The 21421-nt window shown below is 29.5% G+C and overlaps 2 protein-coding genes across 4 annotated transcripts; both read left to right on the top strand.

Annotated features, from left to right (window-relative positions):
- Nucleotides 1-587: 587 nt before the first annotated feature.
- Nucleotides 588-6424, top strand: LOC107482412 (MACPF domain-containing protein At1g14780). Its single transcript, XM_016102887.3, has 7 exons — nt 588-1000; nt 2446-2684; nt 3047-3251; nt 3764-3841; nt 3939-4122; nt 4357-4523; nt 5464-6424. The coding sequence occupies exons 1-7, from the start codon at nt 746-748 to the stop codon at nt 6172-6174; spliced, it is 1839 nt and encodes a 612-aa protein (XP_015958373.1). The 5' UTR covers nt 588-745; the 3' UTR covers nt 6175-6424.
- A 4729-nt stretch (nt 6425-11153) lies between these two features.
- LOC107482413 (protein BUD31 homolog 2) lies at nt 11154-13700 on the top strand. Of its 3 annotated transcripts, none has more exons than XM_016102888.3 (4): nt 11154-11354; nt 11800-11902; nt 12006-12193; nt 13420-13700. In XM_016102888.3, exons 2-4 carry the CDS (start codon nt 11809-11811, stop codon nt 13573-13575), a joined length of 438 nt encoding a protein of 145 aa, XP_015958374.3. In that variant the 5' UTR covers nt 11154-11354; nt 11800-11808; the 3' UTR covers nt 13576-13700. The 3 variants fall into 3 exon arrangements, with proteins under 3 accessions (XP_015958374.3, XP_052116052.1, XP_052116053.1); XM_052260092.1 differs by lacking the exon at nt 11154-11354 and adding an exon at nt 11414-11450; XM_052260093.1 differs by lacking the exon at nt 11154-11354 and having other exon boundaries at nt 11805-11943.
- The last annotated feature ends 7721 nt before the right edge of the window (nt 13701-21421 follow it).

Below are 21421 nucleotides of genomic sequence, written 5' to 3'. Positions count from 1 at the left end.
ACTAAATATTGAATTAAAATAATAATATTTGTTGATTACATCACACTATTATTATTTTATCTTATTTGAACCATACTAATCACAGTAATTACGATGCATGGATACAAGACAGGACACGGTACGAAACACACTAATATACGAATTTTAAAATTTTATAAGACGCGGAAATATGTATATATATAAAATATAAAATATTTTTTAAAAATTGTAATGATAATTTGATATTTTATTGATATTAAAATATAAATTAATTTTTTAATTATCTTAATATTTTATTTTAATTATATCAAGTATTTAAAATATTTTTTTAATAAATAATAATATATATTATATCTAAATTTCTTTTAAAAATATTTGTTAAGAATAAAGTTGAACACGCTGACACATGATAGTATTTTTTTTATTTTTTATTAAGACACCATTAAACACAATAAACACATATATCAGATAAATATCAATAAATATCGTATCCAAAATGTGTTTTACACGCAATCAACTCAACTAAATGAAGTATGTGCTTCATTCCACAGTAATAATAATGACCTTGTCTCATTCAATTATTCAAACAAAGTGATAATAGCGAAGAATCCAAAGTCAAACCCGCCACCAAACCTGATTTGACTATTAGCTTCTTAATTCTTATATTCTTCAATTCGGTCACGGTCAGAGGTCGTGGCAGCTGATGCTATAAGCGCTTATTATATTCGAATAATTTAATCATCAAAGTTTAATTTGGTTGACGACGATGGAGGAGGTTGCAGCGTTGGGGTGTCTGGGCAAAGGCTTCGATCTCACGAGCGATTTTCGGCTCAAGTTCGCGAAGGGCGGCGTTAATGGAGGGAGGAGGTTGGTGGTTCTTGACGAAGAGAACACGAGGGATATTGTGGTGCCTGGAGGACCTTCTGGTAATAACACTATTATTCCTCATGTTTCTCAAGATATACGCTGTGATAAAGGAGACAGGATTCGATTTAAGTCTGATGTTCTTCAATTCAATCAGGTTCTTTTTTATTTTAATTTTTCTTCTTTGCGTTTCAAATTCCAAAATACTATTGCCTGGATGAATAGAAATCGGTTCTGTACGAGTTCTCGATGAATTGTTTGTTTGAGCAGAAAAATGGTTTCAAATAGAGGTTTTTTACCAATTTTTTCTGGAAATTTTTGGTACATTTTTTATCTTCTCTGTTCTTATTAATTACTTTTAAGAGTTTAATTTTGATGCATTCACTCTTGCTATTTTAGATGATTATTTACGCTATACTTATTTTTGTTGATGTGGTATTAAGTAATTAGATATAAGTGAAAAACTTTACACATATCAAAGTTAAATTCTTACTTTTAATACTAAAGGTAAGTTTATACAAAAGAAATGTAGACAAAACTGTTGCATGCAACGTTACTCTTTAAATATGTACGGACAAGTATGCAGGGTTTATGTTGAATCATTTGGTACAGCTAGCTTGGTCTTTTATTGAATATTTATAGAAAATTGATTTGTACAAAATGAGGTGTTATTTGTACTTATATTTGTTTCATATATATAGAGTTGATACATATTTTTTTATTATTGGACATATTGTGAGATTATAGTTCTAACACTCCCAAAAGGATGAGGATAATATCCGAAACAAAAGGAATATTCATGTGTCAAACATGGGTCAATAATCCTCTCTCCTTTTTTTAAAAGAGAAATAGTTTAAGCTTTTATTTAGAAGAATGAAATTGAAAACAATAATCAAATTTTAGGCACTTGAATTATACTTGTTATATAAGCTTCGATATTATGCCAAAAAACTGTATCCCAAATCAGTCTAAACTTTTATGTTCTGCACGGGGGAACCTTCTACTTAATTAGTGAATAGTGATTGGTGTAAAATAAATGAGAATTTTATCATTGCAAGTGTAAAATGTGTTGTCATAAATCATAATTGATGGACAGTGTTATCGAAGGCAGTATATACATTTCAGTTACATGATTATAGTTTACACTTAATTTTAGATTGCTACCATGACATGTCATTTTGGGTATTTAAATCTCAAACTTCAAATGATGAAAATGTTAAGACACTTGAACTTGGAGTATAAGACATTACTCACTTGTTTCATTTGTCTGTCATCAATGCATTTTAGAGATTGATCATGATTATCAAAGAAATGCTACCCAAGATGTAGCTAATTCAATTAATGGATAATAAAATTCAGCAATATTTCAGTAATGGATCTTATTAAAAAGACAAAAAAAGAAAAAAAGAAAAAAAGAACAGTAATACTCTTTTCATTCCATAACGTCTGTTACCATGAAAATCCGGTACATTATGAATAAGTTGAACTATGAATGTACCAAATTTCTAAAGTGGTAGATATTATGTCATTGCAATTTCTTGATAGAAGATATGTATTGAAAGACAGAGTTTAAATGTAGCATATCTCTTTCTTTGATTGCAGATGTCTGAGTTGCTTAACCAGAAATCAGCAATACAGGGGAAAATTCCCTCTGGCTATTTTAATGCTCTTTTCGACTTAACTGGCGATTGGTATCGTGATGCCGAAGATATCAAATATCTTGCTTTTGATGGTTATTTCATTTCTCTGTACTATTTGCACCTAACTCCTTCACACCTCATACTTCAAGATGAAGTAAAGAAAGCTGTTCCGGCTCAATGGGATCCCGCAGCATTGTCCAGGTAATCCATCTTTTCTAAAAGTTTAAACTGATAGATAAAAACACATGAATATTTATATATTTATCTAAAAGTGAAAAATAGCAAGTACTCTGTACTTTCTACAACTTATCAATGATACTGCATTTAACAAATTTATTATTCTTTATCATTAAGCTCGAGTTGTTGGTAATGGAGAACCAATTCACAAGAATTCCATGTCTCCCTTAACTAATACTCAATTTGCCTTCTAGACAGAATCCTTGTTAGCATACTTTTTTCACTCTTATGTATTCGCAATTCAATCTTAACAATGGAACATGCATACAGTTATGCATGATTTTTGGTCAATAAGCGTAATGATCCTGATCAGTCATGTTAGGCAGGTTCATTCAGACATATGGTACACACATAATAATAGGTATGGCTGTTGGAGGCCAAGATGTAATTTGTGTCAAACAGAAACACTCTTCAAAGATTTCTCCTAGTGATCTCAGAAGATATCTAGAGGAACTTGGAGACTTTATGTTTTCGGATTTAAGAAGCCCTTCACTACTCGAGAGGCAGACAACAATACATGCAAAGCAAAAGGTAACCAATATGACTCTACTCTATAGCAAAGGTTTTGGAAAAAGAAAAAGGTTTATGAGATTTGAACTTCTGTAACCCAAAAATGTTTTGTGTTTGTTCTTTTTTACGCCCATTCTTCTAAATTAAAATCAAATTTGACCACAAGGTATGTGTGGATTTGTAGCCACACTTCAAGCTTAAAATAGCTTTTGCATGAAGGAGCCTGTTAGATATAAAAAGCATTAGCATGTCTTGCTGTCTTTATCTAGCAACTTAAGTTTTTAGGATATTTACTAACATCTTTAATACTCTTAGAATTCATGGTGAAAATATAGAATCAAAATAGAGGGAGAGTGATATAATCTGAATAATATTTCAAGTGACTGTTATGTCAATTTGATACAATGCATAACCTTCTTATACACATTCATAAGAGAATATTATTAAAGCGTTCTAAGAGAGGCTAATTCCTACTTATTAACATGGTTGTCTATGTATTGATAGATAGATATCAATCTTGCTAATTCATGTAGGTCCCTGAAGTCTTTAGTCGCGTGATGCAATCAAACTCAGTACAGTTCACCAGTATTTCGGAATCATCAAGCAAGGATGTAAGTATAAAACTGAGAAACAATATATCAGTTCAATTTGAAAGGAACAAAGATTTTAAAGATTGTTAGTATCTCATGCTTTTTGTTATTGGAACAGGGCCTCACTATTATTTGCTCAAAAAGAGGAGGTGATATGTTCAAGCATAGTCACTCAAATTGGCTTCAGACAGTGCCATCAAATCCTGAAGCAATTCTCTTCAAGTTTGTTCCTATTTCATCACTTCTCACAGGAATTCCTGGAAGTGGCTATCTGAGCCATGCCATCAATTCGTACTTGCGCTGTAAGATATGTTCTTTTCGGATCCAAAATTAGTTATATAATCTACGTTTTTTTATCTCTATTTTAGGCAGCTTCAATGATTTTGATTTAGATAAGCTCCAAAATAAAACAAATATGATTTGTCTCGGATTGTCCTTGCATGTTTTACTAAATTACACGAGTTTCAAGTGTCGATCACTTTCTAATTTGACGAGGAAGTTACACTGCATTTCATTGATTTAAATGCTCTTCACAGATAAGCCTTATCCTGAAGATTTACAATATTTCTTGGAGTTTCAAATTCCAACGCAATGGGCACCAATGTTTTATGAGCTACCTCTGAGGCACCAACGGAGAAAGACTTCTTCGCCTTCGCTTCAGTTCAGTTTCATGGGTCCCAAGCTTCATATCAGCTCTGCACAGGTACTACTAACCAAACCCTGCTACTTGAGCAAACAGTTTTTGCAACATATATAAGAAGCGAAATCCTAAATTTATGCACCAAGGATCATGTCGCCGACAAAATTATCCACAGAAGACAAAAAAATTAAACCCTTGAGGAACATTTGCTACAAAAGATCATATTGTTGACGAAATTACCTATCTTGTGCAGATTAGTCTAACAAATCAAGCTTTTTAGGTACATGAGATGAGACAAATTTTTGTTTTTGAGTAAGTACTCAAATTAGTCTTCAAAGAATTTCAAATCGGACACTTTGATTCCCAACAAATTTTTAATCTCTAGAAGTCCATGAAAATGACTCACATCGGATAGATTGGTTCCTTCATTGTTTTGAAGAGGGATTAATTTTTCTTAGGGTGATATTTTTGAGGACCTAATTCTCTTAAAATAAAAATTTTTAGGGAATTATTTGTCTGATACCCATATTAAAATTTTTTATTAAAAGCGACTGAGGGACCAATCTGGCTTGCGGGAGTAATTCTAGAGGGCTCTTAAGAGAATAAAAATTTGTTGAGGACTAAAGTATCCAATCAAAATTCTTTCCCGACAAATTTGGGTGTTTGTTCTTTGTTCTTTCTAGAAGTCATTTTGACAACAATATGAACATAGTACTTCACTCGACAATAAGTGTTGTTTCCTTATTTCAATTCAATGTGTGTGCTGCATAGAACATAGCATCTATTTTGAGTTTTCAACCCTTTTAGTGTTGCAATTGACATTATATTATATCGATAGAGAAATAATTTATTCTCACAAACATTCTCTAAAGAAGAATTTGTTGCTTTCTAAGATTTCAAGACATCAAGAATATCCATCTCTTTTATTTCTTCTTCTTTAGTAATTAGGAAGATTTTTAGTATATTCTATATAATTAATCACGGAATTCATGCAAAATATCAGGTATTGAGTGAACAAAAACCTGTGGTTGGTCTTCGGTTGTATTTAGAGGGAAGAAAATGTGACAGACTAGCATTACACATACAGCACCTTTCCAGCCTCCCAAACACAATGATCCTCTCTTCCGGCGGCTCAATCACAAGCAAATCGTCGATGTGGCGAGGATCAGATGACAATGAAAACAGCGACGAATTCCTAGAGCCAATAAGATGGAAGGGCTTTGCTAACGTGTGCACCTCAGTAGTCAAACATGACCCTGAATGGTTGAATGAATCAAGTAGTAATGGTGTCTACATTGTAACCGGTGCTCAACTCATTAGCAAAGGGAGTTGGCCAAGAAATGTGCTTCATTTGCGCCTCCTATACACTCACATACCAAATTGCAGCATCAGGAAGTCCGAATGGGCCGCCGTTCCAGAAGCTTCTAGAAAATCATCATTCCTAACAAATCTTAGCACTACATTTTCCTTCACACAACAACAGAGTGTGAGTGGTCACCAGAAGCAAGCTCCAACCGCGCTTAACTCCGGTGTTTATCCGGACGGTCCACCTGTCCCGACTCGTTCTGCCAAAATGCTAAAGTTTGTTGACACCAGTGAGGTCGTGCGAGGTCCGCACGACGTTCCCGGCCATTGGCTGGTAACAGCAGCTAAGCTTGTGACTGAGGGTGGCAAGATTGGATTGCAGGTTAAGTTTGCATTGTTAGACTACTAGTGACTCTAGAGGATATCTGTGATCTAAATTATTATTACTTCATTCTTTTGTTCAAAAACTATAGATATAGATGTAATTATTGGTTAGGAAAATAGCTACTAGATTAATTTATGAAATGTTAAGGATGTACTAAACTATAAGACGTTTATACATGTAAAATATTGAATGGAGTATGTAAAATAGTAAAATACAGATGTGAGGAACATCTTTTAATAGAAACCGTGAGCCTTCCACCAATAAATACCCACCACAGTGTAACAATGGTCAAATCATGCAAAGCGTGCTTCTTTGACCATGCTTATATGATAATAATTTGGAGGGAATGATAATTTCAGTCCTACATTGGCAACAATGGAATATCACTCCCTTTTTTAGTAGGGTGGGTAAATTCGAATCTATTTAAATTAAATCGTTCATTTAATTTAATTTAAATTGAAAATTGATTAAAATTGCATTAATTTAGATTTGATTAGATTCTATTTCTAACAAATTAATCCAATCCAATTTAAACTATACAATGTATTATAATATTATTATTTTATTATTATATTTAAAATTTATTTATAATATGATCATATATTATATATTATTCATGTATTATTATTATTTAGTGAATATATTGTGAATTCAAAATAAGATTTATTTATTTTAATTAATTTATAATTTTATTTTTATTGTTATTTTATTTTTGGTTTATCAATATATTGTTGAAAATTGTTGTCATTATTGGTTATTTAAAATTTGATATTGAGACTTGATATATATATTTATTTATTTTTTAAATTTATGAAATCGTAGATCCAATTCAATCCAAATCGTTTGAAATTGGACCGGATTCTCTAAAAAAAATAATTCAATCCAAACCGCACCGCAAATACCCCTACTTTTTTAGTTTTAAACATGCAAATTTTTTTCACAATAATTTAAAAATTTAATTTTGATGGACGACCACGAAAAATCAATTTTACATGTGCATCAAATTATATAATAACACATCATTAAAAATAATTACATTTTGTATTGATCGCGTAAATAATCATAAAAAAGAGATGTAATTGGATAACCGTGTAAAATGTTTTATATTGGTGCATCAAAATTAAACTTATAATTTAATATTGATAAATTTTTTGTAATATACTTAATAAAAGAATTATATAATTGATTAAAAATATTTTTTTTATTTTAGTCCAAAAAACGCGTATTTCATAGGAATTGCAAAAAAAAAAAGCCCGTATATTTCAATTCTTAATTCCTTATGAAAATCACGCATGTTTTTTAACCAAAAAAAATGTGTAATTAATTATATAATTCTTTTATTAAAATAACATACTTATATGTTATAAAATTTATCAATATTAAATCTATCAAATATATATTACTAATGGTCCACTTTATCAAATTACATCAGTATATTGTTAATAAAAAATATATTAGAGACTAAGATAGTACACATTATTAATCTCAAAAACATATAATAGATACCATTTGAATCTCAAAAATAATTTTAGTCTATAATACTAATTTCAAAAACCACTTTAAAAATTTAATAATAATTTTTTATAAAAATTTAATAATAATCTTTTATATATAAGGTTGAAACAAAATACATAATCGAACACTTGATCCAAAAGAACGTGCTTTTGAGAAGAATAATGTCCTTTTGGAAATATTTACATTAATAAATAAGAAAATTTAAAAACAGAGGGAGAAACCTAACCTTTGAAAGATTTTTTTAAATAAATAATTTAAATATTTTATTTATGTATATAAATAATTTAGAGACAATTTACAACTTTGTGTAGTTACTTATCTTATTTAGACATAAGTATATGTAAAATATATCATGGGTGCACTTATGCTATGATAGTAACAACACATAAGTATAAACAAAATACGCTTATAATTAATTTATTTACACTATAAATCAGATATGTATGAGACGCGTTTATATAAAAAATTCGTTCCACTTCATTTTTACCTTCAATTTTAGTACTTTTTTACCATCTAATATCATGTAAGAGTGTTTTTTTGCGATAGTTGAATTTTTCAGACATTATGGTGCATTCAAATGCGCACACAAAAAATACCAGCATGCTGAACGCCGCATAGCATATTACTGGGGTCATCAACTTCGAGATGAGTGTTGTTATTTTTTGTTTAATAAAGAAGCATATTGTAAAATATATTTTGTTGATTTTATTTTAATATGTATGATTAGGGTGGCTATTGTAATGCAAACATAATTTAGTTTAGATCCTAGTTTAATTTTGTAATATTGGTACCAATTTTTAAAAATTTATTTTACTTTTAATGAATATTAGGATCTTTTAACAAATAATTTAAATATTTTATTTAAAAAGATCCCTAATATTTTTAAAAAATTTGAATTATTTCTTTAATAAATTTTATTTAATATGTATGGTTAGGATAGTTTTTGTGATAGGAACAAAATTTAGTTTAGATCCTAGTTTAATTTTATAATTATTGGTACCTGTTTTTATAAATTTATTTTACTATTAATGAGCATTAGAATTTTTTTAACAAATAATTTAAATATTTTATTTAAAAAAAATTCCTAGCATTATTTAAGACCTTTGAATTATTTCTTTAAAAAAATATTGTAAAAAAGAGTTTGTGTGAAAAAATTATAAAACTTGTAATCTCAATAATATATGTCATTAATTATTTTATTTTTATTTTAACGAAAGTCTCGCCTCTTATTTTTTAGGCGAGTTAGTCACTTCTTTGTATCACCAAACGTCATTTTTTTTTATTTGAGAGAAGCTGATTTTGATTACACGGTGCAATTCAGAGACTTTGTGTTTGACAATATCCTGATTTCTATATTTGTGGAGTATTAGCGTCTGGAGATCCACACTTTCACCTGCAAGATGTGGTGTACCACTTAAGAATACACACTGATGGAAAGCTAGCGGACGGTTGCTTAAGGGACTTTTAGACGTGTGGTATCAACACCCAACGTGAGATTGGGTAGAAGACCTTCTCGGTGATAGGTCTCCTCCGCAGCCAGAGCAGAGAAAGGATTCGTTTTCCTTCAAGCTCACATAACTTAGAGACAAATTGTAGCGTATTCTAATCAGAAAGATTTGAATACTCTCCGTTAGTACACAAGGTGTTACATCATACTGCTAATCGGGAGTTACCTGATGACAGATAAGTCGACAACCTTATTCACATCAAGTGATAGCTCTGGAACTCGTTGTGGAGGAGGTAAAAGGTATCGAACTAATTCATTTCAGGTATAATAGTCTCTGAGATTCAAAATTTATTCAATTTGGTATTCAAGATTCTAATTTCACTATAGTTGTCCCCCTCGGACACCATAGTAGTCCTTGAGCATATTTTCGGTGATGACTGGCCTATTTCAGTGTTGACGTGGCTACAGTGTGCCACACTTTAGCTTAGCTGGACAAATTATAATTTATACCAATTTGGTCCCTCAATCACTATTTAACTCTATCCCCTCTTTACTCTCTTCCAAAGCTTTTCGACGGTAAGTTTTAGTGCTTCTTTAATATTATTCTCCTGTCTCTGATTCTAGCTCGCTCTCTATTCTCTAGATTTTGTTTGCCAATTCAATCCGAATACAAGTATCTCCAAAAATTATAACTTTAATATCCAATTCTATTTTTGATTTCGATCAAATTTACCTCTCCACACTTCTAAATTTTTCCACCAAATTTGAATCTCCCTAATCTTAACCCTTTCTTTTTATTTTTGCTTTATTGTGATTTGATTCCGATATATTTTTTTTTTTTGTCTTTTTTAAAAAGTGAAAGCAGTGAGATTAATTGGCCATGGATGATGTTAATAATATTAGCAACAATGGCAGCAAGTTCAAGAACATGGGTGTGAATGATAATAGTTATGCACACAAAATTCAGGAATAATCTCGTCTTTTTCCTTCTTCATCTTCTTTTCTGTTTCTCCAACTTCATCGTTAAAAATAATGTTTTTCTTTTGTATTTGATCCCTGGCAACAAAACCCCATGCAAATGCAGTTTCATTACCAATACGAAACAAGAATAAATACCTCTAAGCCAGGGGCGGAGCTAGGTACAAGCAAAGGGGGGCAATGGCCCCCCTAATTTTAATTTTTTACATGTAAATTATATATAAATTTCAGTTTAGTCCCCCTTAAAATTTTATTTTAGTCTTATTTTATTGTGTAAATATTTTTTGCCCCCTCCAATATTTTTTCTAGCTCCGCCCCTGCTCTAAGCTAAGGAGGAAGAAACATCATAACTTATTGTTTAAAAAATTTGAAAAGGAACAAAGAGGATAAGAGTTGAGTAAAGATAGACGGACCAAATCGAATACCAATTACAATTTGGACAGTTAAATTAACTGTTGTATCATCACATTAGTACTGAAACGATGAGTTATTACTGGAAATATGTTTAGAGACCACTATAATGCCTGAACCTAAATATGAAAAACTACGATAAGTAAAATTAAAATATCGATGATCAAATTAGATAATCTCATAAATTTGGATCATTATAGAGATTTACTCAAAAATTATTTATTTAAAAAATCCAACCTTTGATTCCCAAATTTTAGTGCTTTTAATTTTGGTGTTGTGTTTTTAATAATATTTTTTAATAATATTGAGATTTAGTGTATTTTTTCATGTAAAAATCATAAATTTAAGAAAATTTGTGACTTTCAATTTTTTTTAAACATATAAATCTAAGAGTCATATTTTTTTAATTTAAATATATAAATATGACCTTCAAATTTATATTTTAACATTAAAAAACTTTAAATATATAAATTGGATCCTCCAATTTATTTTATAATAAAAAATATTTTAACATTCTCCGATTTATACATTATCAAATCTAACCTCAAATTTTTTTATAAATTTTATCTAAATGTCCAATTTATTATTTAAAATTAAAAATTTTAAAATTCATATGAAAGAAAACCAATTAAGTATTAACCATTACAATGAATTAGCACAACCTTCTTCCCTAATTTTAAACCCTCCTTTACCTGCTACTTCACGAACTGTAAATCAGAGTGAGAAACCCTCAATTCTTCCAGTGTTGTGTGCTCGTGCTTCTTCTTTTGTTTCGGCGTTCTGCTCCACTGCTCTCATTCTCGCCTGCGTCGTTTCGTTCTTCTTCTCTTCCGCCTCAACCGTCTGCCTTCGTGTGAGTTCTGCTCTTCTTCTTCTACCTCGTGTTTTTTTCCCGTTCATTTCCCCAGTCGTGCGATTTTCAATTCTACACTTATGCCTCTTTTTTGGGGTAAATTTTATCGGTCTGGAGTTGAGAACATAATTGATCATGAAAATGTTGAACGATGTTGGATTGCTGCTATATACTTATAATTCATTCATAATGTTTCATGTTAGGTGAAAATTCAGGTGCAGTTGACTTCACGTGAAGTTAATAACTGAGAGTCGTTACATAATTTAAGTGATTTGACTAAATTTTTATCTAATAGCTCTCAACTATCAAATTTACGTGAAATCGACTGCACCTGAGTTTTCACCGTCATGTTATACATGTAATTCAAGCAAGTTATGTCCAATAAAAATTTTAGGTAGATTTTATGTAAGATTCAGTCTCTGATATGTTAGTTCTTTGTTGACAGGAACAAAACATGCCAAAAGTGAAGACCAATCGTGTTAAGTACCCAGAGGGCTGGGAACTCATTGAACCTACACTCTCTGAACTTCAAGCGAAGATGAGGGAAGGTTTGAAGTTGCCATATGCATTCCTTGCTTGATGGATGATAGTATGTTACTTATCTCTGAACTTATATGAAACCGAAAAGTTCTTAATCCATTGATCTTGCAGCTGAGAATGACCCCCATGATGGCAAAAGAAAGTGCGAGACGTTATGGCCTATATTCAAGATTGCATACCAGAAGAGCCGCTACATATTTGACCTTTACCATCAGAGGAAGGAAATTTCTAACGAGTTGTATGAGTTTTGCTTGGATCAAGGATATGCTGACCGCAATCTTATTGCAAAATGGAAGAAGGTACCTCCCTTTTTTTTTCTTTCTTGGTTTAAAATCGCTTTTATATGACTGTAAATAGAATTTTCACTAACGAGAAGAGTTAAGTAAAACTTGGGGGTGGAGGAGGAGAATTCAACAGTTACTTATTAAAAAAAACCTTTAAAACATATGGTTTTAGAGTATGTTAGTGGGATTAGATTATAGTTTATCATATCAGTAAGTCTAGTTAGGAGATATTATCATCTAGCTACAAGTTGCAAGTTGCCATAGTTATTGTGTGAATCCATGCTGAGCTCGCACACCCTTTTTTGAATTGCTATGGCAAGCTGGGACTGTTAGACTTGTTTACCCCTGCCAAGTTAAGAGGTAAAGTTAGTGCATCAACAACTCTAATAATACCTAATTGAGACGAATTGTTAGTGGGATTAGATTGTAGTTATCATATCAGCAAGTCCAGTTAGGAGATATTTATCATTTAGCTACAAGCCTACAAGTTGCAAATTGCCATAGTTATTTAATGTGTGATCCAGTGAACTGCTGCCAGTTCTATTCTGTCAAGATAGTCAGTTGAGGTGTTAGGTTAGTTAGTTGCACTCAATTGTTAAGTTACTAGTAGTATATAAGGCTTGCTTGTAATTGATATTCTCCATTTCCTCTATTGAATCAATTTCACCCCTCTTCAAACTCTCTCAATTCACTCTCTTTTTCTCTGCTTTCTCTGTGCAATATGTTTTCAAGCATGTTCTTTAACAGAGTATAAGACTATGCAAAGTAGTGAGAACATGAAACCTTGAAGTAAAGGTTTCTGAAAGAGGTGACAACACTGGAACTAAGTCTAAGGGGGAAGAAAAGGGAAGGGGGGGAGCGGTGTTCGGATTTTCAATTTAGAGGGGAAGGGAGGGAAGGAAAGTGCTTGAGGAGTAAAGTGAAGCTTTTCTTTATGTTCTTTAAACACTTCCCTTAAATCATGAATTTTCCCACCATAAGTCCAACTTGCAAGCACAATCTATAGAAGCCAAAGGTCCTCAGAAGATAATATTCTAAGGACTGGTATGAATAATAGTGCTTATGTGGTTTGCTTTCGTCGTATTATGGTGAAAGCTGTACTTGCTCCGAAATCTCCCATCCTTTTAGTTAAGGCTTAATAAAAAAAAGCCACTTCTCACACCTGATCAAAACAGGATAACTTCATTTTCAGTTTAGATCTATATTTGTCATTCTTATCTCCCTAATTTGTTTAACTGCAGCCTGGTTATGAACGATTATGTTGCTTGAGATGCATGCAGACGCGTGATCACAATTTCGCCACTGCATGTGTTTGCAGAGTACCAAAACAACTCAGGGAGGAGAAGGTTATAGAGTGTGTTCATTGTGGTTGCAAGGGTTGTGCTAGTGGGGACTGATTTGGCCACAATTCTAGTGCGTCAGTTGTTGTGATTTTCTTGTTATAAATATATTGTCAAATAGCTTTCTCTTGTAATGTTTATCTTATGATTTGTATTAAGATGAATCTTGTTTCGATTTTTTATTTTGGCACTTACTATATGGCTGTTGGAGTAATGTTACACCTCCAAGTCTTTTTATGAACCAAGTCCAACTAAGTAAACAATAAGACTTTGAATAATACTAGTCATAACTGATTTTTGTTATTTTAGATCAACTTAGTTAAACTTTGTTAACAAAAAGACTTGGATCTGGATGTGTAGCATTATTCAGCTAATTCCACTTATGAAAGCAAGCTCAATTAAGTTGTTTTCAAATCGTGCATGATTGACACACAATTAGAACTAAATTACCCATAATTTAATCGGTGCATACAAACATCAAAAAGAAAAACGCAAAGCTAGTGCAGGAAACTTAGTAAAAATTGCATTTTAAAATAGAATTTAATTTTAATACACTATCAATTATGACAGATCTAAAAAATTTTAATAGTAGAGTTGAAAATATCTTAAAATAATTTTTTTGTTAAATATTAATATTTATATTTTGTATAATAAAGATATAAAAATTAAAAAAAGTTAGTATATACTTTTTTAAATGTTTTTTATTATATATAAATTCTAAAAAATATTTTTTTATTTCTAAAATCTAAACTCAAAATCTTAGATAAATTATAAGCAATTTGTTATCTTATATTTCTAATTATTGCATTTTTATTTTTTTTAACACATTTAATAAATAAAAGAGCTAATCAATAGACATGTTAAGCCTATTAATACACTGATTTTTATAATTTAAAGTTAGATTTATATTTAAGTTTCAGAAAAAACTAAACTATTGGACAATGAATGATTTCTTATCGGTAATTTTATAAGTAGGACTAAAAAAAAATATAAAAAAAAAATATTGAAGAGTTAAAGATCATATTTTATTAAATTGAGAAGATTCATTTTTAAACTATTGATTACCTCCCACTCAATTAGAAAATTCATTTATTATAATATTTATGACATAAAATAACCTTTTCAACAAAAATAATAGTTATAAACAAGATCATTTAAGACTTAAAATAGATAATATTAACTAATAAATAGATAAATAATACTCTTTCTTATATCAAATGATTTTTTGAAGACAAAAAATTATTAATAATTTTATGTATGTTTAAAATATTATGTTTCAGTTTGGTAATTAACTAATTAGTTAGTTTAAGAAAATATATTATCACTACTTGTTAGTTTTTTCTTAGTTGATTAATTTATTTTTAGTTTTAATACTAAATCAGATTTAACAAGATAAACATTACTGTATATTAGGTTTAACTAAATAAAATATTTTTTTAAGATAAACTTCGAAAAAAAAAAAAGCATCTGTAATTTACTATGGATGCGAAAACATCATAATGGGAGCAAATATATATAGTTATATATATTTTTTACTTTTTCTTCAAAATTACCGTGAAAACACACTAATATTTCCTAGTCAAGACAAACTAGTAAGAACATTATGTTGTAAGAAAATATGGCCTGAATTTGGGCCCATCGAAAGTACCCACATCTTTTTCGACGAAAATTAACCTAAGCGACAAAAAAAAATGACGGAAAATCGTATTCATAGATTAACATTGTATATGTGTGTTATTGAGTGAAACTCTAAAATGGTCTTCCAAATTATTTTCGTGCACTAATGTTGTCCCTCAGTTTTTAAATACTCTAAATGTGCCCTCTAATTTGAGCTCCGTGCGAAATCCTGGTCCATCCACCCAATTCTGGCATGACTCAGCAGCCGGAGTGCTGAGCTAGCAGTTCCACCACCTCCACGTGGATTTCATCACCTTCCACCATCACCATCATTCCTCCTCTTCTCCCAACAGAATCACTACCCTTCTCTCTTCTTCTAATTCTCCTTTCCTTTCTCCCTTCTTTAAGCATGGCGGCCTTTCCTTCTCACCAGCCTTCAGATCACTACCTGAGAATCACCGCCGCAACCCTTTCTCTTTTCTTCTTTCTCTGTTCTTTTCTCTTCTTTCTCAAGTTTGGAGAATATTTTCATACACTTTCAGCAACAATCAGAATCCAACAAACTAAATTAACCTATTATAACCACCTAAAATTAAAACAGATAATTAAACTAAACTAAGCCTAAAACTGGTGAAACTTAAAACTAAATTCTAAATAAACCTAAACTAATAGGGGAAGTTGGGGTGGTCAGACAGAGAAAGAAGGCAAACCAAAACGTGGGGAAGGAGAGGAGGATTAGTCATCATGGGTGATGGAAATGACAAGGAGAAGCAGATGAGGGGAGGGCACCGGCAGAGTAGTGGTTGCAGTGGCTATTGCGGTAGCAGTAGTTCGGTGATGAGGAACAAAGATGAAGGTACCCGACTCTTTAGCTGAGAAGAGGAAATAGGAGAGGAAGATGTGGCGGTGCTGGGTAAAAGTCAGAGGTGATGGTGGTGGCGATGGAGATGCTGGAAGCTGAGATAGGGCTAGGGTTCGGTGCGTGGAAGAGGGTGATGAAGATGGCAGATTGGCGGCGCCCGGCGGAAGTGGTTCGCCAGGAAAAAAGCTCGACGTTTCTGGACCTGACAGGGAAGGAGAGGATAGAGGGAGGAGGTTGGACGCGGTGGTCGCAGATGGTGGAGACTATGGTGGCTCGCGGTGGTGGTTCAGCCTTATGCCAATGGAAATGGCTACAATGCTTGAAGAAGGGAGAAAGGAAAATGAGGATTGAAATAAGAGAAAAGGGTCATGGCTCCATTGGGAGAAGAGGAGGAACGATGGTGATGGTGGAGAGTGATGAAGCATACGTGGAGGGGGGTGGAACTACCAGCTCAGCGCTCCGCTGCTGAGTCATGCCGAAATTGGGTGGAAGGACCAGGATTTCGCATGGAGCTCAAATTGGAGGGTGCATTTAGAGCATTTAGAAACTAAGGGGCAACATTGGTGCACGGGCCCAATCTGAAGGACCATTTTGGGATTTCACTCGTGTACTATTCATATCTGACTTAAAACATAAATCAAATTCAAAAATAGGAAAAGTCAAAAATACAATTATTCTATAGTGAAATTATTCTAACGATGATTATTGATTTATCACCTATAAATATATTGACTTAGGCATTATAGATTTTACTGACTTAGACATTAAAGTATTTTGTAGGTATTATCTTTCATCTTTTTGTAAACAATTCAGATAACAGCCGCTAAATACACAGGTCAAGTAAAAATTACCTCACTTAGAGTTTAAATCTCATGTTCAAATCCAAATCCAATTCAATTTCAATTTCAAGTAAATATTGAAACATGTATAATATAATACGAACAATTGTATACATGCGTATATATGATATATCTCTATAAATAGTACTGTATATTATAATATATAAGCATCGTACTATATGGACATTATTGTATAAACTCACACCTTATAATTTTTTAACAGTGTATGTATGCCATTTGATTTAAAGTGTAGTAGATGTTGCAGCTTTCTAAGGTACTACTTGTTAAAATTACAAAAATAGAAGTATTTTATAAAAATAAAAAATAATAAAACTAAAGTTTTCAATAATATTAAATATGTAAAAACTCATTTTTTAATAAAAACAATTTTATTTTGGTAGTATTAACAATTTATCTAACTGATTAACTTACGACACTGTATATATCCTAAACTACGAAGAAAGGATAAAATTAAAAGAGTCTTTAATTATTGAACCTGGTCCTCAAAGAAAGCGTTTATTTTTCTTTTTTTCCACCAAAAAATTCTTAATATTCCCGATTTTGATGGCTTGCCTACTGCCATTTCTCCATGCTTTCTTTTTTCTTTTTTATTTTCCCACGATTCTTGTAATCATTAGCATAGTGCTAATTATGCAACTTTGCTTATAAAGAAAGGAATGTTGAAGAATGTCCTTTATTTGCCTATGGTCACATTAGTCGATAATTGTTTTTTTTTCCTTTCTTCTTTATGTAGATATATGTTTATCATTTAAATTTAGATACAATAAAATAAAAATATTTAATTATTCTGATGGTTTTTCTAATTTTACTAAATTTTTAATTAAATTTTTATATATTTTTTTAATTAGATCCCTATACTATTTTTAATTTTGTAATTAGATTTTTTTAGTCTAAAAAATATTAGAATTAATTGAATATTTTTTTTGCAAATTGAAGATATTTACAATTAAAAACTTAATTAAATCTTTAACTACATATTTTTTGAGAGAAATATTCTGTTAATTATAATATTTTTGATATGAAAATAACTTAATTACAAAATTAAAAATAATATAAAGACCCAAAAAAAAATATAGAGATCTAATTAAAAATTTGACGAAACTATAGAGACCAACAAAATAATTAAACCAAATAAAAATAGATGGAATTTATAAATATATAAAAATGTTATTTGAACAAAAACAAATTTAACTACTTTCAAATAAGTAATGTTAAGAATCTAGTTCTTTTCCTTTCCGTTAATATTAGTTAATTTTTTAAAATTATTTTATTTATTTTGAAGTTTAGACACCGAATTATAAATTTTTTATTTTAAAATCTAAATTATAAATCTTAAACTAAAATTTTCTTAAAAAATAAAAAATATTAATTAATATTATCTAATTAAAAATTAATTTCTTGTATTTTATCCTTTTAAATCCCATGCACATCTTGTAATTGTAAAACAATTGCCAACATTTTTTTATTAGCACTAAATAAAAAGATGAATGAGTAAAAAATATATGTAATTTTATATTATTATATATAATTTTATATCATTAAAAATATTAATAATAATTAATTAATAATTATAAATTATAAAATATGCTAGTCTTCTAACACTATTGATGTAGTTATTTTACCATCATCATGTCAAAGGTTAATTCTTATCTATCAAAAGCAAATTAAATTAAAGGAAGCAAGTGTGGCCTGCTTGTTTTTGAATCTTGCAGCATTAAAAAGAGAAAAGGACTACTACATATATGGCATTCACATGATGATAGTGTTCATTACATAAAGGAGAATTAGTTATATATATTTGTACTTTAGTAATTAAGAATGTATTAGAATACAACAAGAATTGGAATTAATTTGATTTCGAAATTAATTTTTTTGTTTGGAATGGATAAAATTTAGAAATTGAATTGATTTGTAAATTTTGATTTACTTTAACATTTGTTTTAAATCTTTTTATTTTGAGAAATTTGATTTAAATTGAAATAATTTAATGTGTTAAATAATAAAATATTATTTTTATCTTTTAAGTATTAATGTTAAAGAAAATTGTTTAGAATTGAAAAAGGGGCCAGGGAAGGGGTTCAATTTCGTTACCGGTAGTTACTGATGATAATAATGGTGGTGAAAGATTTATAATAAATAAAATGATAAAGTATTAAATTAGTTTTATATGTTTGGATTTAATTTTATTTTAATTTTTAAGATTTAAAGTGTTTTATTTAAATTTAAAATTTTTTTATGACTTTAATATAGTCCTATCATACACTTAATGTTAAATAACTAACAAAACTCAGTTTTTAAATACGAAAAACTTATATAACCAAACTCTTTGATTGTCGATGAAAATTTCCTGTGGTAGAGGTGATGATGGTCTTGTTCTCGTTACTACGGGCGAACTTTTCTGCAAAAAACGAGTTTTCTAATATGTTTTCTATGTGCTCAAACTAAGGCTAATGACTCGCGGTGATACGTCTATTGCGGATGATTTTGTGCCTCTCGAATTTATACATCTTCTTCAGAGAAGGACATTAAAATTTGGGTGGAACCGGTGTCATTAATTATTTAATGTTGATGCAGGACTACTTGAAATTAAATAATTTTTTTTAATTCAAATGGAATATTTTAAACTTTAGATATCAAAATACTATTAAATTTAAACATAAAAAACCAATTTAATACTTTATTTTAAATAAAAAATATATATAAAATCAAATTATTATATAAATTAAATTAATTCTAATTTTACTTAATTAATTCTGAATATAATAATTTATTGTCAATTCAAATAATTTTTAAATTAAATCAATTATAAAAAATATTTTATTCCCAATCCATCCTATATTTTATATCATTCTCATGTTCAATTTGGTCTTTCCCTCCTTACTGTCACTATGCATATCACCCACATAATTTTCTCACTTAACAAGAAAAAAAAAATTTAAAATAGTCCCTCACAATTATCTTAAAAGACAAATGAGATCATTGACAAAAAAAAATACCAACCCAATCCCCGAACTTTATTTTTATGGGACGGATTAGTTCTTGTACCAAAAAAAATCAATATTTTTTTTTGGCACAGAGACTAATCAGTCTTAAAATAAATTATCAGGAGTCAGATTGAGTGTTTTTTTTCTTGAAAACTTCATTATCCTTTTGAGATAATTGTCAGAGATCGAATGAAATATTCACTCAAAAAGAAAATGCATAACCGCTTTTACCTCATCGTGAACGTGCTTAGCATGCAATATAATCTGTTTTCAATCAGGTAAAAATTTAGTTGCAGCTAAATTTTATATAAAATTAATAATTAAAAATTATTAAATAATAATTTAATTATAGTTTTTAATTATCAATTATATATAATTAAAAATTATTTTTTGCATACAATTAGAGTTAAAATAAAGAGTTTAATTTTAATAGATTAATATAATATAAATTATTTTATATAATCGTTTAAATATATTCGTTTTTTAAATAATTATTCACGTATTAATGATTAAAACTAATTATTTTATTGATGTAATGACATATAAATAAATATACGTGTAAAATTTTTTTATATTATTAGTTTATTAGAATTAAATTTTAAAATAAAATAATAAATTACAATTTAGGTATTGTTTAATATATAAATTATAAAAATAAAGCGGCCGAATAGGACAGTACCTCTGAGTGTCACAAACTCATATAACATAATATTTACATTAGTTTATTTTGATTCTTAACTATATAACCTATATGGTATTAGTTGGGATTGTTGATAAAGTAGTGTTCATCGGTATAATCACATTGATGTTAGTGCATGGATCACAATAATGAGAAAGCTTATTATTAATTAGTACTATTCAACAAACTAATGTTAATTATAAGTACTCACATTATTATTCATGTTAGTGAATAGATCAAACTCAATTTACAAGAAATTAAATTGGGTTAGTCTAGTTATTAAATTACTAGTCCGTTTAAATAAGTATTAGAAATTTTAATTAGTGGTATTTAAATTTAAATTGATTTAAATTAAACCGTTTATTCAATTCAATTTAAATCGAAAACCGATTAAAATTGCACTAATTTAGATTTGATTAGATTCTATTTTTTGCAAACCGCTGGATTATTGGATCGGATTTTATATCTATTTTTTATAACCGATCCAATTCAATCTAAACCGCACAATGTGCTATAATATTATTATTTTATCATTATATTTACAATTATACTTATAACATGTTTAATTTGTTATACATTTTTTTATTATTCATGTATTATTATTATTTCATAAATATTTTATGTTCAAAATATTATTTATTTATTTATTTTAACAAACCTATAATTGTATTTTTATTGTTATGTTATCGTTGGTTTTTTAAGATATTGTTAAAACTTGTTATGTTATTGTTGATTATTTAAAATTTAATGTTGAGACTTGTTATATGTATTTAATTTTTTTTATTTAAAAAACTGCAAATCCAAATCGATCCAAACCGCATGTAATCGGATCGGATCGGATTTCCAAAAAAATTTCATCCAATTCAAACTGCACCGCACATAAATTAAACGTTCGGATCGG

Source organism: Arachis duranensis, chromosome 4, assembly GCF_000817695.3.
Source record: "Arachis duranensis cultivar V14167 chromosome 4, aradu.V14167.gnm2.J7QH, whole genome shotgun sequence".
NCBI lineage: Eukaryota > Viridiplantae > Streptophyta > Magnoliopsida > Fabales > Fabaceae > Arachis > Arachis duranensis.
This window is presented reverse-complemented; position numbering and strand designations above follow the sequence as displayed.